This window comes from Pseudophryne corroboree, chromosome 3 (genome assembly GCF_028390025.1).
Source record: "Pseudophryne corroboree isolate aPseCor3 chromosome 3, aPseCor3.hap2, whole genome shotgun sequence".
NCBI lineage: Eukaryota > Metazoa > Chordata > Amphibia > Anura > Myobatrachidae > Pseudophryne > Pseudophryne corroboree.
In genome coordinates, this window is record NC_086446.1 from 734,121,495 (window position 1) to 734,136,738 (window position 15,244).

The following is a 15,244-nucleotide window of genomic DNA, read 5'->3' on the forward strand; positions in this document are numbered from 1 at the left end:
ATGATGTGCAGGCCAGCACCCACTGCTAAGCATGTCAGCCTGGTATTTTAGAGGCCATCTGCATACCTCCCCCAACTGTCCCGATTTTCGCGGGACAGTCCCTTTTTTTGAGGGGACTGTCCCGCTGTCCATCCCGCGGGCCGCAGTGTCCCACGGTGGGGAGGGGCAGTTGGGAGGCTCCTGTAACTGCTGCTCTGCCTAGCAGAGCAGCGGAGAATAGACGCTGTGCGCATGTGGAGACAGTGTGACTGGGGGCATGCTAGCTGCTCACAGAGCTCTGGGCATGCCCCCTTCAGTGACTGCAAACGAGGGGCGTGACTCACAATCGTGGCAGTGCTGTGAGGCCACGCCCCCTTTTGGATAGTTCACGCCCCTTTCCGGGCACACGCGCAGAGGTCCCATCAGGCAGATGACAATGTTGGGAGGTATGCATCTGTGACACCCCCCCCCCCCCACTCATAAGACTTTCAGTCGTTGTAAAGGTCTATGATGTGTGATCAAATGCTACCCAACTATGGGGGTCATTCCGACTTGATCGCTCGCTAACAATTTTTAGCAGCCATGCAAACGAATTGTCGCCGCCCACTGGGGAGTGTACTCTCGCTTTGCAGAAGTGCGAACGCCTGTGCAGCAGAGCGCCTGCAAAATCTTTTTGTGCAAAACAAAACCAGCCCTGTAGCTACTCTTCGTGTGCGTTGATTCTAACGACGGAGGGACGGCTTTTGACGTCACACACCCACCCAGCGTTCGCCCAGCCACGCCTGCGTTTTCCCCAACACGCCTGCGTTTTTCTAAGCACTCCCTAAAAACGGTCAGTTGCCACCCAGAAACGCCCACTTCATGTCAATCTCCTTGCGATCGGCTGTGTGTTCGGAATCGTCGCTAGAACCAGTGCAAAACCACAAAGGACTTTGTACCCGTACGACACCCGTGCGCATTGTGGTGCATGCGCAGATTAGCCATTTTTTTCACTGATCGCTACGCAGCGAACAACGGCGGCTAGCGATCAACTCGGAATGACCCCCTATTTAAGGGGGACATGTACTAAGCAGTGATAAAAGTGGAGAAGTGAGCAGGTGGAGAAGTTGCCCATGGTAACCAATCAGCTGTGACGTAACATTTATAATTTGCATACTCTAAACATATACAGAGCAGCTGATTGGTTGCCATGGGCAGCTTCTCCACTGGCTCACTTCTTCACTTTTATCACTGCTTAGTACATGTCCCCCTTAGAAATCTCTACTAGATCACCCTCTGTAGGGGGACTTCTGTATTGGAGATACAAGTGGTGTTTGAACATAAGCAAACAGTATTAACCTGAATTACAAATGCAGCAAGTGAGACAATTAAACATGATCATAAAATAAAAATAAATAAATAAAAAAGAGAACAAAGCCTGGATCATCAGTACTTAGTAATTTTACCAAATATAGACTTACAATGAGCTCGGAGTCACGTCCCATAGATATAACGGTTCTGTTTACGGTTCTCAAAAGTTTTTCCATAATTATCTGGACATGGCGCTGCGTTGGTCCCTGTACATCAAATAATAGAACGCCAACAATTAGACTTATAGCTACTTAGAGACAGAATCAAACTTTCCAAGGCAGAATAATAACTCATGGGCATGTGTTTTGCCAGATGGGTATAAAACAATAAATTACACATAAAGAGAGTACATTTTCCATTTCATATTAGAGACTGTGAGGAAAATTATTTAATGGTTTTTTTTTTCTAAGTATCGAAAATGGCTCCATTGAATTATATATAGCCTTAAACATGCAGTGATTTCATCTGTACTGAGAGGAAAGCAAATTAGAACAAATGGGTTAAAGAAGACTCTTGTTTGGGTGCACTCTTGTTAAAGTCATGACTAACAAGAGTGCACCCAAACAAGAGTCTTCTTTAACCCATTTGTTCTAGTTTCCCCTCTGACTATGGGTGCACCACCAGACTTCCATTAGAGACTTTTCTCTGTATATAAGAATACTGGTCCTGAAATACACACTGAATTGTGTAAGACTGGTGCGGAATCACCAATCTCTCTTGGTCAACAGGAAAGTAAATTCCACAGTTCCCCTATAGTTTTGTTCAGTTCCCTTCCATTACCCGACTACGTTCAATCATTTGCAGCACATTACTGAGCTTTTCTTATCGTCTTGCCTGGTAGCTTCTTCCAGTCTGTAACACCCTGGACTTTGTGCCTTGGAGGCAAGATTACAGTCACTTTAAGGAGTCTATTTACTAAGCCTTGGAGGGAGATAAAGTGGACGGAGATAAATTACCAGCCAATCAGCTCCTGTCATGTCACAGGCTGGGTTTGGAAAATGACAGTTAGGAGCTTATTGGCTGGTACTTCATTTCTGTTCACTTTATCTCCATCCAAAGCTTAGTAAATACACCCCTATGTCTCAAAGGAGTCTACCTACTAATCCTTTGAGAGATAAATTGGACGGAGATAAAGTACCAACCAACCAGCTCATAATGGTCCTTTATCTAACTCTGAGGTGAAAATATTTTACCTGCATGTATCGTGCGGTATAACGCTTCCTGCGACGCCTCTTTACCGATGTGTAACAGGCAGCAGCAGCACTGTGATGTATTAACATCGTGGAAGCCGGAAGTGGGGGAGTGAAAACGCCCCCTCCTCCGGCGATTGCTGCTTGAGCACACAGCGCATCAGCTTAGTGTCTCACCCCCGGCCGGCTCCACTGCGCATGTGCGAGATCTCACTACTATCGCAAGATCTCACATGCAGCCCAGGGCCGGCAGCCACCGCAGCCTGGGATAGTGATGTCCCTGACCTGGCTGTGGTGTATATGTAACACCTGCAGCAGTCGAAATGGATAGCTGCAGTTGTCGTGACAGTCAGTGCCACTGGCCATTAATACATTGCCCCGCACATGGGCGTACTATCTTATAGATAGCAGCACTGATATAGACAGGGGCGCATAGCACCCCTGTAACGGAGCATACACCGCCGCAGTAATACACGGGGGAGATATAACGTGCCTGACACCATTTCTCCCTCATATCACCACTTCTTATGTCTACCCCTTAGGGGGATATCCAATTAGCCCTGGTAATTTACTGGGGATAATTGTTCTGCCAGGGGCTACCCTATTAGCCCCGATAAGCAGGAACGAGCGGCGGCATATCAGGGGTTACCTGTTGCTGCACCGGGTGCTGGCTCCTGACAGCTTTCGATGCAGCACTGTAACTCTGGAAGATGGGGGATGAGGGTCACAGTGCTGACGCTCCCCAGGAGACAAGTGCCGACTCCCGATGCCCGCCCTGCTGCGGCGGGCAAAGGACACTGCAGGTTGCCGCAGTTATCAAGCATTTTGTTTTGCCTGCCTCAGGCAGGTGAACCCAAATCCCCGGAAACAGCCCCGCTGTTTCTACCGAAAACACACAGGTTTCACTGAACCCGTGTGTTTTCAGGAGATAATGTATTTTTTTTTTTTTTTTTACAGGAATCTAACAGGATAGCCTGTAAAAAAAATATTGGTGAAACATCGGAAAAAAAAGTGTGAAAAACGGCCGATGTTGTTTCACCTCTAATTGGATAACCCCCTTAGCTTGTAACATGGCAGATAGGAGATGGTTGGTTGGCAGTTTATCGCTCGCCAAGGCTTAGTACATCGGGGTCTAAGGAGTCTATTTACTAAGCTTGGGAAGAGATAAAGTGGATGGAGATAAAGTATCAGCTCCTGTCATGTTACAGGTTGTGTTTGAATATTAACAGTTAGGAGTTGGTTGGTACTTTATTTCTTTATCTTCATCAACTTTATCTCTCTCCAAGGCTTAGTAAATAGACCCATACATTTGCTAATTTCTTTCTAGAAACTGCCACAAAGTAAGATTAAAATGCATGTTATTCAAAATGTATAACTCCCTAAATAAAGACTACGGTTATTTTGGCATGTGCCCTTACCAATATAATATGAACTCCTCTTGAGAGGAGTTTTGATGTCTAAATACCTGTCCGCAACTTTTAATAAATACATGGTCTATTCTTTATAGCATCTTTCTGTGCTTTTCAGTCATGATTCTTTATGAGTCAGCATTGTTGTTTATATTCATTCCCCCTGGGATACAACACAACAGTGCTCTCTATACAACTATATCCAGTGCAGTGAGCACAACATAGCGTTATATCACAGGGTAATGAGGTGAAACTCTACATGGTGATAGAAAAGCATGCCTAAAAAGCACTGACATACAATTAAACTAGCTAGTGAGAAGGAAAAAGCAGGAACTTCGAGATTTACACACAACACTAGGCATTCTCCTCCACTGGCCACTAATAATGAATCAGGGACCTCGATGGGAGTCATAAATTATGAGTGCACTGAATTGTCACAGCCTTGGGTGCTCATGAGCTGATGATCTTATACAGTGCGGTATGTAGCTCAGTACTAACCACGTCTTTCCTGTACAGCATCTCTAGGATGTTGCTGAGCAGTTGGCAGCATGCTTCAAGCTCCTCCTGGCTTTCCAAGTGATACTTCAGCTGATCAGTCATCATTGGAAGCAAAATTTCTCTGCATTCTGAACATAAAACAGGCAGTTTTAGCTTCAATGCTTAAATGCTCATGAAAAAGGGGTGAAATGAAAATCTAACAGCACTGCAAAACACCAACGTGATAGGTGGAACAAATCTACAAAACAAACAAGTCAGTGGCCTTCTCATGTTGTGCTGCAGCAGGAAAGAAGGGTCTATTCATGAAGCAGTGAAAAGTGCGGAAAAGTGAGCGAGTGTAGAAGTTGCCCATGGCAACCAATCAGCTGCTCTGTATCATTTTATAGTATGCAAATTTTAAATTTTACTTCGACGCTGATTGGTCGCCATGGGCAACTTCTCCACTGGCTCACTTCTCCACTCTTTTCACTGCTTCATGAATAGACCCCACAGTGAGGTATCACACCAACTATCACATCCCACATGTATAAAGCAACTGAGTGGGAAGAACATTGCCCCAACCCTGCCCATAACAAAGTGATAATTAGAGAAGGGTATAACGAGCAGAGCGCCATCACCTCACACTTCACTATGCGGCAGATGTATCAAGCAATGAAAAGAGTGATGAAGGTGCCCCTAGTAACCAATCAACTTTTAGAAATCATTTTAAGGAATGTACTTGATAAATGCTACGTCAAAGCCGATAGGCAGCTTCTCCACTGGTAATCCTCTACACTCTTTTCACTGCTTGATAAATTTCCCCCGTATGTCTGGTCAGTTAGCTGTGTAGGTGCTCTCTCACACTGCTGCCAAGATTGCCCCTGTTCTAGAATTGGGAAAACAGGTTCTTACCAGTAGGCTTCTTGAGTTCATCAGGGATGTTTAATATAAATGACTCCAGATTTGCTTTAGGCGTTTTAGCCTGGGGTGGCGACTAGGGCTAAGAGACAGGGGCGGGGGGAGGGGGTTTGCTACGGCTAACCCCCCCCCCCCCCCCCCCACACACACACACACCCTCTTCTCCCGTAGTGCCTAACCCTTTCCCAGGGCCCTGGCCCTAATCGGCACCCTAAAACTTACCATCGGGATGTCAGTGGTTGGGGTTCCAGCACCAGGATTCCGAATGGTGTCGGAATTTTGCCATTGGTCACCTGACCGAATCACCTTTAAATCCCAGTACGTGACCCCATAGGTTGCAACCTTACCTACTTCTTCTATATTGTGGAGATCATAGGCCTTCAATCTACGGCCCTCCAGCTGCTGTGGAACTACACATCCCAGCATGCCCTGCTTCCGTTTTAGCATGCCTTAAAAGCAAAACTGTAACAGAGCATGTTGGGATGTGTAGGACCGCAGGTTGAAGACCCATGGTTTAGATGAAAGACACAGAATGAGTAACTATTTTAGGCAACCCCTAAACCCTGAGCCATCAGCCCTGCCTAGGTTCCCTAGTGGTAACACCGGCCATGTTTCCTTACAGTGTCCCCCGCTAATTGTTGCGCCACTACCTGGGCTTTTGAATATTTCAGTATCTCCATTCACTCTGGAGTTACAGGTTTCTCTTTTACATCCTCATTGGTTCATGGTTTAAGTACTAAAGTATCCCACAAATATGACTCTGTAAGAGACTGCGCAAAATGAAATGAAAACAGCTTCAAAATGTGAGTGAAAAAACAAACAAAAAACCTTTTGGATCACAAATATTGTTCAATGTACTGTTGTTCCTCTGAGAATATCCGTGGAGTGCAGAACTTGCAGAGGTCATCATCACAATGCTATTGGCCAACAGATAAAGCTCGCCATAGACAGCAGTGAGACTAGCGCCATCTACCAATAACAAAACGCGTATTGACGTGTTGTAATAAGGACTGAGTCCTATAGTAGATGCATTTTTTTCAGTATCTGCGTTAACTCTTACAAGCCATATCTGTGGAACAACAACACTCAGCATGATGCTTTAACCTTAGAGTATGGTCAGGGCACGCTGTGACTTGTACTTTCACAAACGGATTTAACACTGTTGTAGAGGGTTGGCCACATTATCACTTACTGCTACAAATGTTCTGTAAATGGAGCTACAAATAAGATACGGATGTAGGTGGCGGCAAATGACACAATCACTGCAGCTATGAGTACTTGTACATCTGTTACAGCCAATACGCTGCCATTAACACGGTGGTGATGGACACAGAGTACAATAATAATCTCTATAAAGGAAAGCCTTCCGCACATTCTGAACCAGTGAGCGATGTATCAGACCAAACATCTGAGCATTCAATTGTAGCTACATCTAGCTGGCCGGGCCATAGGGGTGTTCTCACGTTTTCACCATCAGTGCTGAACATTGGGATTTTTGTGTGATGAAAAGATCAGTTTACACAGCAATTAAATGTGCATTAAGACTGGCTGAAAAAAAAGGATTTTCAGTAGAATTAAAATCATGAGCATTTTATTTATGACTCTATCATGCCTTATTCCAACTGAACTGCCATTGCTTAATGTGACCACGGCTGTGCCCGTCAGGAGGGACGATTAAGTACCCAGTTTCGGATGGCACAATTATTGGGCTGGCAGGAACATTCGTGTGCTACCCTACTTCTAAAATGACTTGTAAAATCTTTATGATGATGTCTACTTAACCAGATACCAGTCGTCATGTTCCTGCTTCACCAGTAAATGTGGTGAAAGCTATTTTATTGTAGGCTATAATGTTATTTCTACCAGAAGGCAACTCAACAAATATCTGGGGATATAAATATGAATAGATAAAGCACAATGGTGGTCATTCCGAGTTGATCGCTAGCTGCATTTGTTCGCAGCGATCAGGCTAAGAAATGGCAGTTCTGCGCACGCGCGACGTACGGGCAGAACGAACGATGTAATTTTGCACAGGGTCTATCGATGCATTTCAGTCACACTGGTTGCCGCAGAGTGATTGACATGAAGTGGGCGTTTCTGGGTGGCAACTGACCGTTTTCTGGGAGTGTTCGGAACAACGCAGGCGTGCCAGGAAAAAACGCAGGCGTAGCTGGGCGAATGCTGGGTGGGAGTGTGACGTCAAATCCGGAACTGAATAGCCTGAAGTGTTCGCAAGCGCTGAGTAGGTTTTGAGCTACTCAAACTACAGAAATTTTTTTTTAAGCACTCTGCGATACAACCATTCGCACTTCTGCTAAACTAACATACACTCCCATATCTGCTAAAAACTGCTAGTGAGCAATCAACTCGGAATGACCCCCAATGTGAGGACGTCTGTGGCTATATTGTGGCCAAGTAGCGACCTTACCACTACCTGCTAGAAGGGGTTGGCCACTTTTGGAAAACCCTCCTCAATACAAATCTTTATAGGAAATAAGGGGGGCCCCCAAGAGGGAGGAACCGCCTCGGTTATGTGAAGCTGGGTAACAGAACCATAGTCGGTATAGGTTCAGTATGATTTACCGACGGACACAGTACCAACGGCCATAATCCCAACAACCATTAACCGACAGTCAAAATACCGACATGCTAAAAATGCTGACATAGTCAGAATACCGACTTTTCAAAATGCCTACATTAGTTTTTCTGGGGGGTTTTTGCGTCAATGTGGACATAGGTTGACATAGACACCGTGTAAGTGTACTGCGTCCCCTCGCCATGCTATTATATTCCACCTACAGGTCCACTGGGATGGTAAAGTATGAACCAGTCTGTTTTTGGGCAAAAAAATCTTAAAAAAGCATTGTTGGCATTTCAACATTTCAAATGACGGTATTCTGACTGTCGGCATTTTGAACATGTCGGTATAATGAATGTTGGTATTTTGACTGTCAGTCAATTGCTATCGGGATTATGACCGTCGGTGTTGTGTCCGTCGGTAAATCAACTGCTACCCGTCGGTATATAGATCGGTAATAGAGAAATCTGAAACTGTATTGAAGGGGTATGGAATAGGTAATTCTTACATCAATAACCAGTGCTGCCAGCCAACACTTGGCTTGACTCGTTTCGTTAGAGGTAAAATTGTTTCGTTCGCCCCAAGCAACAGCTGTATTAGGTCGGTCAGTCGGGAGAAATTGCTGGCAAGAGGAAAGTGGACAACTCTCCACAGTGAGAAACTGAAGCTGAACAAGCAATGTTTAAGTTTTCTTTATTAGAAAAGGATACAGTATAAATTAGAAAACTCAAAAGGAACACATACTGTACCGTATTGAAAATTATTTATGGCATGTTACTGCACTGCTGCCTACAACAGAATAGGAATTGATCCCAAGTATTATGTTACAGCAAACAGGAGATTAAGGTCCTGATTCAATTAGCTGTGGTAATTAACCAAGGGTTATTTGGTTGGCCTGGTCTATGCAATAAAAACTTAAAGCGGATTTCTGATCGAGCCTAAGGGAGGCTGGAAAAGAGATCTGTGGCAAGGGGACGGGTACTTATGCTGGAACATATGGGTTGATCACTATAGTCACAATTTTACCACCTGAGGAAAAGGGATTGTAATTGAATAGCCTACGGCATAAAAGCCTGTGGCTACCACCCTTTCCCTCACGTGTTAAATGAATTAAGCAAAATGAATCCGGCCCTAAGTGCCAGATAAAATCTAAAAAACAAATTAATGATTTTATTATTATACAATTATTATTAATTATTTGGACTTAAGAAATTAAAAACCTAAAGGAAATAAAAAAGTGACTGTGTCCTAATAAGAATTCTGTCTAGGCACTCACTGGTGATAGAATTCTAAACACGAGAATTTATCGCAAAGTAGTATTTTCATTTTTATTTTTTTTTATCATCTGCCCTAAATACCACCTAAACTGAAATAAAATATTTATTTGTCAAAAGCATCCGTCAATCATCAAGTGATTCCCCTTTTAGACCGCCCGCAATAACCAGAGTTTTTGCATGGGAATGCGCAGTAACCCGAGGGATGAGGGCCCTGCTCGTGTGAGCTTTGTTTCTTACCAAGCTGACTGAAAAGGTCGCTGTGTACGATCTCAATGAGGCAATAGAGTTTCTGCCTCACCAGGCGATCTCTCGGAACATTCAGAATGAAATCAGTAAACAACTTGCTGTGGAAATAAAGGTTAAGAAAAAAGGTCAAGAAAAACAAAATTATATATATATATATATATATATATTTATTTATATTGTTTAACCACTTACTACGTTTCACTATCTATATAATAACGTTACATAATCCATGTTTATAAGCGGGATACAGTACGCTAAACACAAATGCTGGACAGTATGGCCTATGTAATCAAGGGGTATATCCCGGCAGCAGGGCAAGCGCAAAGGAGCCCATTGTGGGCTCACTGCGCTCGCCATGCTGCGGGCATGGTGACGCATTACTCTCCCTCCAGGGGTGTCATGGTCGGTATCCCGGCACCAGTATGCTGAGCGCCGGGATCCCGACAGCCGGGATATCGAATGCAACCCGTAATCAAGAACTTCTATAAATAATACACTTTTTTTTTTTTCCCCGTAGCACACTGAACGCCAGATAATGGAGTGTCCGTGTTTACTGCACTGTAAACCAAAGAAAATAAATAAAACAACATTAATTTTGAAAGGTGCAGAAGAGGCAGATGAAAACGCAGTCATTGTGTCATTATCTTTTGCATTCAAAAAGATTTTGTATTCAATTTATATCTTCTGTAGGTGCCAGTTAATAGGTACACGTCTACTCTCCCTGGTTCATGAATCCTCTGTGTTCTAATGTAACAGCCAGAAATTAGCAGGAGCTGGGAGGATTCCTGCGAGACCGTCCCTAGATCAGGTTATGACTTTACATTAATTGCCACTTTAATCCTGATGACTATATTGTCAGAATCACACAGTCTGCTGCAAGTCTGTCCCTCTGTCTCTAGAATTCTCTCTGAGATAGATGTATTGGAACATTTCATGTATCACCCACGTGCTCCGATATGATTCCACACAACAGCCAGTGCTGTGTGTTTTGCTTGAGCATATGGAAGTCCTGAGTAAACACAATGGTTCCACTCCGAGACCCAAACATTAGGCGAGATGTAAAATTGTCTGGGATTGTCGGAGGTGCGGGCTGCCGGCCGACCGCGTTTTTTTTTAATGCAGCAGTCATTTACAAGGCATAGTTTGCCTACATCTTGCTTATAGAGATATGAGATAGGCCACACATATCCTCACATGTCTTCTCATTCTTCATTTTCCCTTCCTCTCGAACCCGGTTCATCATTGCTGTATGACCATATCATACAGCCCACCAAGAATGTTTGCAATCTGGCGAACAACTATGCAATAGATAGAACCTTTCCTTGTGTACACATGCCTATTTCCCTATAGATTGTAAGCTTGCGAGCAGGGCCTTCCTACCTCTATGACTGTTTGTTATCACCCAGTTTGTTATTGTTGTTATTTCCAATTGTAAAGCGCAACGGAATTAGCTGCGCTATATAAGAAACTGTTAATAAATAAATAAATAAATTAATTAATTAATTAATACTCAGTGTCCACTGAGCAACAGGACTCAGGAGAACTGTTGCAATCTATATAGATTGCAAACAGTAATCAGTCAATTTCAGTAGCCTGGTGGGATATAATAACCCCAGATAGACCAGTAAACCTAGATTACAACATGCTTTATATAATATCTTAATCTAAAAGAGAATAATATATAGACATTAATTATAACTTTCTATAATTAAATGTTTATATATTATAAGTTATGGAGTTATGTTTGCAGTTGCTGAGCAGTGTACATTGGGCCCAATTTCAAGCCTGATCGCAGCAGCAAAATGTTTCTCTAAAGGGCAAAACCATGTGCACTGAAGGTGGGGCAGATGTAACATGTGCAGAGAGAGTTAGATTTGGGTGGGTTATATTGTTTCTGTGCAGGGTAAATACTGGCTGCTTTATTTTTACACTGCAAATTAGATTGCAGATTTAACTCACCACACCCAAATCTAACTCTCTCTGCACATGTTATATCTGCCCCCCCTGAAGTGCACATGGTTTTGCCCATTAGAGAAAAATGTTGCTGCTGCTGCGATCAGGTCTGAATTAGGCCCATTGTCCATGGTCAGTGGAATTGTGGATATACTGTACTAGGACACTTACTGTACAGTGCAGAGAGCATAAAGACAGGATGCGGTCAATTTACCTACAATCAAAATTCCGACGGTCAAAATCCCAACAACCATTGACAGACGATCAAAATCCCGACGGTCAAAATACTAACATGGTCAAAATAACGAAATTTAAAATGTCGACAGGTCAAAAAGTCAACATGAGCTTTTCATGATTGTTTATTGAAACCGACTTGTCCATACTTCACCATCCCAGTGGACCTGGAGGGGGAATATAATAGTGTGCCGAGCGCGGCGAGCCATGCGAGGGGACACAATACACTTATACGGTGTCCATGTCAACCTATGTCGACATACACACCAAAAAACAATGAAAAACTTGTGTCGACTTTTTGACCTGTTGATATTTTAAATGTCGGGATTTTGACCTTTTCGGGATTTTAAATGTCAGTATTTTGACCTTGTCGGGATTTTGACCGTCGGTCAATTGTTATCGGGATTTTGATTGTAGGTACTTCATACTGATCCCCATAAAGACAAGGAACTTGCCTGATATAGGCACATAACATTCACCCGCTGTCACTGTAACTCAAAAATATGGAGTTCTGATAAACTCAGGTTAGTGGCTCACTGAGATTTTGGGAGACCCCTATGGACACTACCATACAAAAATAAATAAATAAAGTGGATTCCAATGTAAAAACAAACATAATACAACAACAAAAAAATAACTAGAACATACAGTATATGCCAAAAGCGAATATAAAAATAATTCCTATGGGCCATCCAACATGAGGATTCATAGAAACAGCAGCATGTGAACTCATTGTAGGGAAAATACAACATCGTTAAGAGGATAAGGACGGCATGCCACTTACCTCAATTCTTTAGGATCAAAGACCAGTTTCACATCATTTACAATGGTGGGCAGATATTTCAGTGCAGCACCCTAAATAAAATCAAAATTGTACTCATTAATTTCCACTAAGCGGCTTCCACCTCTTATTTATTTATTAACAGTTTCTTGTATAGTGCAGCAAATTCCGTTGCGCTTTACAATTGGAAATAACAATGATATAACAAACTGGGTGATAAACAGTCAGAGGTAGGAAGGATCTGCTCGCAAGCTTACAATCTCTTTCGACCTATGAAAACTGCATGTTGCATGACTGGCACTTAAAAATAACAATGGACTGTCCTTCGCACAAGCTGGGTACACACTAGGCGATATTTTAAACGATATCGCTCATTTTCACCCTTCTGATCGATATTGTTTGTCATTTCTTCCAGTGTGTACGCACAAGATCGTTAACGATGCGCGCTCCTGTGGGTTGTTAGCGAGGTGTTCCGTCATCTGTACATGCAGGTAAATTTTGGCTATATTGTCCGAAACTGCAAGTTCGGGGTGGTGGCCGGGTGACGCCACTGTACGATATCGTTCACTGTGTATGCACAATATCGTTTGTCTGGGAGTTCAAGGGAAAACACTAGTGATATCGCTCATGGAGTATATCGCCTATTGTGCACCCAGCTTAAATCTGTCATTATGATGGTACATCCCTTAACAATCATTCTCTAAATGTCTAAACTGAACTATGGTCACATCAAAAATAAATGCCACGGATAAAGAAGAATGATGACATCACATAGACATTGCAGCATACAGGAAGAGGCAAGGAACATTGACGCTCCGGTGCTAGGTCTTCAATAACACATTTTTAGTGGTCTGTCTACATTTCTCTTTAGCAGTAACATCGAACACCATATATCAAGAACGTAGCAACTTTGATGGGTATATAAATCTTTTTTTTTAGCCCCATATAGGGAGGTATCCAATTCGGCACGATAAAGCATTGGGGGGTAGATGTATTAAGCCTGGAGAAGTGATAAAGCAGTGATAAGTGCAAGTTGATAACGCACCAGCCAATCAGCTCCAATATGTAAATTGACAGTTAGGAGCTGATTGGCTGGTGCATTATTACCTTGCACTTATCACTGGTTTATCACTTCTCCAGGCTTAATACATCTGCCCCATTGTGTGAAAAATGTCCGTTTCATCTATATATTTTTTTACAGGCTATCCAATTAGATCGCCCATAAAAAAATAACATTTTCTCATGAACATACACAGGTTCAGTGAAACCTGTGTGTTTTCTTGGCCATATCTCCGAAAATGGAGCTGTTTTGGGGTATTTTATTTAGCCTGCCTGAGGCGCCCCCAGCGATGCAATTACCCGCAGTAAATTACCACGGCTAATTGGATACCCCCCTTAATCCTCACAAGGTGCTTGAGATCATGCTATTTTTGCCTGTTTGCAATTTTGCTCAACACGAATCTTATTGAAGTGCAACGGTCGACTCATGGGCTTGACTCACAGGTGGACGCAGCGGCGCTATGCATACAAATGACCAGTGTTTTTTATACCGTGCATGCATCTGAGTCGCACTGCGCCTCTGCACAGAATCAGATGCAGGGTCAGGTAATTATAATGGGAAATAACAGAGGGGGGTGGCGAAACGGACGCGGGCGTGTCGCTGAAAGTGGCTGTGTACAAAGATGCAGAACTGCTGACACAAGAGGCCATACTCAGATAGAGAAACTGCACCCGTGGGACAAGATGCGGTCACATCTGCATCCATCTCTGAAGGGGACCAAATATCTGCGAATGTGGTTTTACCATAGGGAGATCATAAGTAGGGCCCAGTGTGAACTGAGGGGTGCGGTCACCCTAACTTTTTGAAATCCATTTTATCAGGCAAAATACAAAAGATATACTACGTACCAGCCAACCCCCCCCCATCCCCCCCACCCACACAAAAAGCCACACCCACAATTCACCCAAAGATCCTTCTAATCTTCCATCCACTACATTCCATTCCCTACAAGCACAACCCATAACGGGACTGGCAAATTGGGAAGGTTCGGTTACTCTTCTTTAAGACATTTTAAAGACATTTTGCACAAACAGCAGACTGCAATGCATTAATCAATGCGGCGTTTTGTGATGAAAAAGTGCAACAATTTATTTCCATGTAATTAAATGCCAAATGGCATGGGACAAGGTTTAAATATGTATAAAAATATCAAAAAAATTATTTAAAAAATCCAGATTACCAAAAGAAGCCCCAGTACAATGTACATTCAATTGGAAAGTAAAGCACAGCAGCATAAACCCATCCTGCTGTTGCAGTGCAGAGGCAATCAGCTCACTGGGCCTGGGTACAAAGCTGTATAACGGTTACAATAAAGAAATGGAGACGCTTGAGAGGTCTAAGTGACATAGGTCAATGGTTAGTTATATAAAAAGGTCTTTCACCAAGATGAAATGATCAGTGCAATGTAGAGATACAAGTACAATAGATTACAATGACAGCAATTGTGCCAGCCAGATATAACAGCTCTGCACGACTTTCGATTGCTTCATAGTTCTAAATAAGGAAGGCTTTTGCTAGATGCACAGGTCAACAGGTCTGTTGGGAGGAGGTCCTTCAAACAGATATCAATAAAACTATGTGTTCCATTCCTTATACCCTAAAAGAGAGGAGCACACAGATGTAACGCTGTATGACGCCAGGTGTTTGGAAGTCATTTGAGAACAAATCTGGCTTCCCTTGCTCCTTCATAGATCCTGCTGGCACCTTGGATTGACTGACTGGTCCCACATGTCCAATATACTAGTATTGGGAAGGGAGGGGAGGTTTAGGGCCGTATTCAGAGATACCTAAT

At 43.2% G+C, this 15,244-nt stretch overlaps 1 protein-coding gene across 2 annotated transcripts in view; it reads right to left on the reverse strand.

The window, feature by feature from the left end:
• DOCK1 (dedicator of cytokinesis 1) overlaps window positions 1–15,244 on the reverse strand; it is a 649,074-nt gene that overhangs the window by 370,484 nt on the left and 263,346 nt on the right. For both annotated transcript variants that reach the window (XM_063962225.1, XM_063962224.1), the window contains exons 24-27: window positions 12,396–12,466; window positions 9,416–9,522; window positions 4,427–4,554; window positions 1,440–1,535 (exon numbers count right to left, since the gene is read on the reverse strand). In XM_063962225.1, the coding sequence (XP_063818295.1) occupies window positions 1,440–1,535; window positions 4,427–4,554; window positions 9,416–9,522; window positions 12,396–12,466 (402 nt within the window). The remainder of the gene's footprint in view (window positions 1–1,439; window positions 1,536–4,426; window positions 4,555–9,415; window positions 9,523–12,395; window positions 12,467–15,244) is intronic.